Here is a 7,345-nt window from a genome sequence, read left to right as displayed (position 1 = left end):
TGTCGCACCATAATAATTCGTCCGTGTCGGGAATTATCATCTTCCGCAAGACAAGGGAGGAGTCCTCATGCGCCTTAATAAGATCGTCGTCGTGACTCTGCTCTATCCCCATACGTCTGTAATCAATAGCAGAGGGGCTGTTTATCTCTTCTATTCGAGACAGCGTATCTGCTACGGTGTTGAGATGACCGAAGATGTGTTTAACGTCGGTGGTGAACTGTGAAATGAAATCTAGTTGTCTTTCTTGTCGCGGTGAGCTTGAAGCGCGTTTCTTGCTGAACGCAAACGTAATCGGTTTGTGATCCGTGTAGACTGTGAAATTTCTACCCTCTATTTCATTTCTAAAATATTTGATTGCTTCGAATAATGCTGTTAACTCCCGGTCGAACGTGCTATATTTACATTGAGCGGGTGTAAATTTACGGGAGAAAAATCCTAAAGGTTGCCATGCATCACCTTTGAACTGTTGGAGGGATGCGCCGATTGCCAAATCAGACGCGTCGACCATTATGGCGATTCTCGCCTGAGGATCCGGATGCGCGAGGAGGGTGGCGTTTGCCAGCTGATGTTTGCATTCCTCAAACGCAGCTGTCAATTCCGGAGTCCAAGTGAGGGTTCTTTTGTCATTTTTCCTGTAGCCTGCTGTGAAGTTGAAGAGTTTAATCTGGGTGCTGATTGAGTTCTTCAAAAATCTCCTGTAGTAGTTCAACATTCCAAGAAAACGTCTTAAACCTTGCATTGTTTTGGGAAGTGGAAAATCTTCAATCGTTTTCACCTTCTCCTTGATGGGAGTGATACCGTCCGGTGATATTGTGTGTCCTAGAAAATCAACGGCTGGTAGACCAAATTTGCATTTGTTGAGGTTTATTATCAGGTTGTTTTCTGTGAGGCGTTGGAAAAGGGCATCTAAATGTTTTAGGTGTTCTTGCTCGTTTTCTGATACAATTAAAATGTCATCTATATACACGAAACATGATTCTAAATCGCTTGTTACAGCGTGCATAAATCTTTGGAAGGTTTGGGCTGCGTTAGATAGTCCAAACTGCATCGATGTAAATTCGTATAAGCCAAACGGTGTTATTATTGCGGTTTTCGGTATGTCCGCCTCGTCGACTGGGATTTGATTGTAGGCGCGCACTAGGTCAATTGTAGAGAATATTTTTGCCTTATTTAATTTGTGAGCGAAGTCGTGGAGCTGTGGTATCGGAAATTTGTCTGGCGTTGTTATTGCGTTTAAACGCCTATAATCGCCGCAAGGGCGCCATTCCCCGTTGGATTTTTTCACCATGTGTAGTGGGCTCGCCCAGCTACTTTTGGATGGCCTGCAAATCCCTTGCTCCATCATAAATTTAAATTCCTTCTTTGCGGCTTCAAGCAGTGCTGGTGCCATCCTGCGGGCTCGTTCAGTTACCGGCGGTCCCTTGGTTTCTATGACGTGAGTGACGTTGTGACTCGGAACGTCTTGACTCTTGATGTTGGGTCGAGTCAGTGTTGGGTATTTTTGTAGGATGTCCCGGTATTTTTGACTTGAAGACAGCGTTAAAATGCCAGATGAGGGTCCTTGCAGCGAAGCTCCTCTAATCTGCAATCCTGTTGACTGGTCCGTTAGGGTTCCTTTCTTCAAGTTGACGCTTAAGTTGAAGAAGTGTAAGAAATCTGCTCCTAAAATGGCTTTCGAGACGTCTGCGATGATGAAGTTCCACTTCATATCGCGGCGGAGGCCAAATTGGAGATTTATGGTTTTTGTACCGTATGTTTTTATATGTTTCCCACTAGCACTGTATAATGTGGTGGGGCATGTATCTGTGATGACCGTATTGGTCGTGTTCCCGCATGATCTTGGGAGAACAGATACGTCAGCACCAGTGTCAATTAAAAATTTCTGTCGCGTCACGAGTTCGTGAATGAAGAGACGACAAGTTTTTTTAGGAAAATCGCACGTCTCTACTGCGGGTTTTCCATGGTCGTTTCTTGACTTATTATTAATAAAGGTACATGGTTTGGTGCAATTATGTGATTTGTTACCGAATTTTGCATGGTAACTGCAGTAGCCGAGTGTCGTGTTATTGGTGTTTAACTGGCTACCGCGTGACCTAGAACGAGGTCGGTGCGCGGAATTTGGGTATGATGTCGATGGATGACGCCATTCGCGGCGGGTGCTGGGATTCCGGTTTTCGAAATTAATGTTTGCCTGTCCATGATCATCTCTCCGAGTTGTTTTAAGTCCACTGACTTCTAGAGTGAGTGCCGAAATTTGTTCTTGTAAGTTTTGTAATATAGCACTGATGTTTGGATTCGAGTTCGGGATGCCATTATGATGATTATTGTCCATAGTTTCACATTCAGATTTTTGATAAACTTCCGAGATTTTATCTGCTGTGGATGCTAGTTGTAACAGATTGTCGTCGGGTAGTGCGGTAAGAATGGCCTGAATGTGTTGCGGGAGTCTTTGTAGCCAAAGTACGCGAACGATTGGGCTCTCCGATAGCCCGGGACCAGCGAGTTCATGGATTAGTCGAAGCAGTCCAGAAGGTTTCCTGTCCTCGAGCTGTAGTCCGGTTAGAAGACGAGTGAGTCGCTTTTCCTCCGAATCTTGTAACCTCTCGATGAGTGCTGATTTGAGATGAGTGTACTTGTCTGCTGCAGGAGGATTGACGACGATGTCGCTTACGGTCCTGAGGGTCTCCATGTCCAAAGCGGCAACAATAATGTTGTACTTGGTGAGGTCATCCTTTAGTCTTGAGTTAGAAAATTGGCTTTCAGCTTGTGCGAACCAAAGTGCAATGTTGTCGCGCCAGCACGCGGGTAGTTTAACCGAGACAGAGTTTATTGTTGTGTCCATTGTGGAATTATTACCGTGGATTTCGTTCGATGTCTGGTTATTCTCGAATGACATATTGTTTTGATAATACGTCAAGCAATAGGCAGTATAAAATAGGCAGATGTAAGTGTAAAAATAGCAAGGAAACAAAAGCAATGACGACAGTAAATTTAGGTTTTGAAAAAAATTCTAAAAATTCAAAAATGTTAGATTGATGGTATCCGGAAATTTCAAAAATCCCTTAATCTAGAGTGCATTTAATGTAAATAATGTGAATGTACTGTGACGAGTTCAACTTGTCTGGTCACTTAATTTAATAAACATGTAACAATATTGTACACTTGAAAAAATTTTTTTTAAAAAAAAGTTATTTTAGAATGTTCGTATTCGGAAATTTAACTGTAAAATCACTGTATGTAGGATTAATTATGGTTCGTTACTTGGTGTTGATTACTGGGCATTGATTTGTGATGGATGTTACGAGGTCCGGAACTGAAGTTCTGCCTGCGTAGTAAATCCGGTAGATCCTTGATCTGCGATGAAATTGATGTTGGTCTGCAGAAATTGTTGCGTTCTGCGGTGAATTTGATGCTTGGTCTGCAGCTGCTGGTGCGGTGTTTCACTGAAATTGAGATTTTTTGGCACTATACTATTCGAATATACGAGTTTTTTGGTTCAGATTAGTGGGTATATTTGATATACTTAAGTTTCAGAATTGGTGGGACAATAATGTTTTTTTTTTAAATGTGCTTTAATATTCGACAATCAGACTCTAATAAAAATACTGGACTTGAAAATGAGATTGTAAGTAATGAGATTGGAAGTTACTTACTCGATTGTCCAGGATTCCAGCTTCAACGATCGACCTACCGTGTCCACTAAAAATTATTATCACCAGAAATGTCGGGGGTCACCAGTGTGGCAGCGTGAACGTCGGGATCACCAGTATGGCAGTGTAAAGTCGGGATCACCAGTATGGCAGGATAAATGTAATTTACGATGGCTGCCGGTATCGTAAATCTGTGTTCAAGGAATTCTGATGATTGAAAGATAAAGGTCTGCGATCTTTGTTGAATTTATTTGCGAGAATGAATTTACAAGTTAAGTGAACGCAGAGACGGTGGTAGTAGAGAGTGGTGGTTTGGTCGAAAGTTGAAACTAGAATGGCAGAGAGTTGCGTTCCCGTCCGCGCCTGGCTCTCCCGGGGCTTCAGGCGGCGGAGTAATTATTTAGTGTTATCATATGTGGGACGGGTTAAAGTAGTCCCCATAAACATAACAAAATACGCGGAGAAGATAACCTTGGCAACGCAGAACTCATTTTGCTACTATGCAAAGAACGTGCTTTTAACGAAGGAGACACAGCGCGCGTACTATCAAAGAGCATTAAAAGGCTTAACTTTATGTTCAAACTACGCGCCGGCAACCGGCTGCGCATTGCCGTACAAGTCGGAAGGCTTTTGGTATTTCAGGAAACGATAAAACAAAGATTTCTGCGAGCAAAGGCTTTCGACAAAACGCTAAACGACTCGGCGGACGATAGCGACACGTCGATTTTAAATTTTGTCAAATTGGAGTCTTTTCTCAAAGCCAACGGAATAGATCCGAAAGAATTTTACAAAAAAAAATTTTTACATTTCACCGGGCGAACAGGAAAAAAAAACCTATTCTTTGAAGGCGGTCCGTCGACTGGAAAAACGATGATTATGTACATACTGGTAGCGTCGCACTTCGATTTCAGCAAATTGACAGAATTGACACCGGGTTCATCATTCAACTTTGGATGCATCATCCACACAAATGCATGTTTTATGGACGAGTGTAAGCTGACAAACAATCAATTCGAACAATTCTTCTATCTGAGAGTTTTAATAAGTTTAGTTCTTTCATCAAGTGATGGTAGTTTATTGTTTCAATTGGAAGACCAAGTTTATAGTTAATGAATCTTAGGAATTTATACCGAATTTTTTCAATGGAGTCAGAGTGGATTTCGAAGTGAGGGGACCAGATAGAAGAAATATATTCGACTTGACTACAAATTAAAGAAGAATACAAGATTTTTAATGTAGAGATTTTACGAAAGTCTCTGCCATTTCGTAGAATGAAACCAAGCATTTTTAATCCTTTGTTGGTAATTGAATTTATATTATATTATAATTTATATTTATATGTGAAAAGAAGTTAAATTTTGAATCGAAAATAACGTCAAGATCTTTAATTTCACTGACAGAGGTGAGAGGAACGTTATTTAGTTAACATTGGTAGTGAAAGGGTTGAGTGATTCTGGAAAATCTTATAGAGTGGCATTTATTAATGTTAAGATGAAGTTTATTAAGTTGGCACCAATCTTGTAATTTGTATAAGTTAATTTGAATGTTGGTACAGTCAGATAGTGTTTTTATAATTTTAAATAGTTTTAAGTCATCGGCAAAAAGCAACACTTCAACATTGTTATCAAAAACAGTGACAATATCGTTTATAAAAAGTAAGAAAAGTATTGGGCCTAAATGCGACCCTTGTGGTACACCGCTAGTAGCCATGAATTTATGTGAAAAGAGATGAGTTGTTTTTAACCTGTAGAATTCTATTAGTTAAATAACTCTTTAACCATTCCAATAGTTTATCCTCTATTCCAATTTTGCTAAGTTTATTGAGGAAAATTTTGTGGTTAACTTTGTCAAAGGCTTTTACGAAGTCTGTATATATTGAGTCGACTTGGATTTTATTTTCAAGCGAATTACCACCTATAAATTGTTAATACAAAGAGAGATTTGGTAGAGTGGATCTGCCCGGCATAAAGCCATGTTGATTTGGTATAATAATTTTATTGATATGTACGGAGATTTTATCAAGGATAAGTTTTTCAAATAATTTGGGAATTGTTGATAACATGCAAATTGGAATATCTCCCTTTTTGAATACAGGTGTTAGATAAAATTCTTTCCATAGATCAGGGAAGCAGCCTGAGTTTAGTGATTGGTTAAATAGTTGACATAGTGGCTTGGCAAGTATTGATACACAATTTATTAGAAAAGCTGGATTGATTTTGTCAGGACCCGCCTTTTTCATTAAATCGAGTGATTTAATTTTGTGTATAACATCAGGAATATTTATATGTAAAGCTGGAATGTGGATCGATTCATTTGGATGAAAGGGTGGAATTTGATCGTTTGGGATGTTTATATCGTATACATTTTTGAATAAATCGGCAAAGAAACTAACAATGTCATTAGTATCACTACTACTTTTCCCCTCGAAATACATGTAAGTGGGTAGGCTGGGTTTATTTTTTCTTAGTGAGTTAATGTGTCTAAAAAAGTTTTTGGTATCTGATGGAATAGACTTTTCTGTATAATGTATGTGTGTTTGATATAATTTATTGAAGAATAATTTACAGCCAGTTCTGTATTTATGAAATATTTTGTAGTCCGAGATAGATTTGCTTTCTTTGAAATTTTTAAATAAATACTATATCCCATTGATGACTTTCACCGATTTCATTACTTTATTTAATGTTTCTAAATTGTGTTATAGTAGAGTAGTGGCATGATTGCAACAATTTTTTACTTTGTATAATATGTATGTTTCTAAAATAATAGACGAGCTTTTTGAGTTTCTTTGTAATGCTATTTATGTGATTAATGCTATATCCCTTCGATGAATACAAACTTATTTAATATGTCTAAAGTGCGTGAAATTTTTACATTGAATATTGTGTATGTTTCTAAAATAGTACAAGAGATTTGTGAGTTACTTTGTAATGCTATTTTTGTGATTAATTCTATATCCCATTTCACCGATTTTATTGCCAACTTATTTAATGCTTCTAAAGTGTGTTATAGTAGAGCAGTGTTACGATTGCGTCAAATTTTTGCTTTGTATATTGTGTGTGTTTTTAAAATAGTACATGAGCTTTGTGATCTTCTTTATAATACTATATATGTGAGAGTCCCATAGATGATTTTCACTATTATCATTGCAAAGATATTTAAAGCTTTTAAAGTGTGTCACAGGACATGATTGAGTCAATTTTTTCCCTTGACACTCATGTAATTAAATTTAGTTATATATATACTTTAAAATGATTTCTCATTTCACTTAAATTCAGTTAAGAGACTTCGCGCCTGAAGTTGTTAATGCATGCATCAGAAATTGGCAGATCATAATTTTTTTCGTAGAAGCCAGAAAGCGTACTTCGTATAACAGCATGAATTATTCAAATATTTCCTAGGAGTATTTTCTCTAGAGGCGCCGACCTAGTTATTATAACTTTGCCGATCTGGCAAGTTTGTCTGTCAGACGAAAAGTACTTTTTTACAACCGCAGTTTATTTCCCAAAGGAGCAAGATGTGATTTTGACATGTTTCGTGGTAAAATTTTGCGTTTTTGATCTATTGCCTATCTTCACATGTTAAATTTTACCTAGGTATGAAACTGACCAGTTTTTAATGTGAAATTTTAGACAAAAGTTTAAGTTCCTGGAGTGGATTTTATCAGTATAACACTCATGAAATGCCAACATTCA

General features: G+C 38.1%; 1 protein-coding gene across 1 annotated transcript; it reads right to left on the bottom strand.

The window, feature by feature from the left end:
- Positions 1-1,772: 1,772 nt before the first annotated feature.
- On the bottom strand, positions 1,773-2,842 carry LOC149413543 (uncharacterized). Its single transcript, XM_089644419.1, has 2 exons — positions 2,471-2,842; positions 1,773-1,838 (listed from the first exon to the last, which is right to left on the bottom strand). Exons 1-2 carry the CDS (start codon positions 2,840-2,842, stop codon positions 1,773-1,775), a joined length of 438 nt encoding a protein of 145 aa, XP_089500545.1.
- Between the last annotated feature and the right edge of the window lie 4,503 nt (positions 2,843-7,345).

This window comes from Hesperophylax consimilis, chromosome 21 (assembly GCF_061612785.1).
Source record: "Hesperophylax consimilis isolate HC1 chromosome 21, BYU_Hcon_1.0, whole genome shotgun sequence".
NCBI lineage: Eukaryota > Metazoa > Arthropoda > Insecta > Trichoptera > Limnephilidae > Hesperophylax > Hesperophylax consimilis.
Note: the sequence above shows the minus strand (reverse complement) of the source record. Positions and strands in the feature narration are given on the sequence as shown.

Excerpts from the sequence above, each read along its gene's own strand:
- LOC149413543 (XM_089644419.1), bottom strand. The coding sequence starts at position 2,842 with ATGGACACAACAATAAACTCTGTCTCGGTTAAACTACCCGCGTGCTGG. Across the intron at positions 1,839-2,470 it reads GGCTATCGGAGAGCCCAATC|ATCATGCGGGAACACGACCA; the intron begins GTTCGCGTACTT and ends TGTTCTCCCAAG.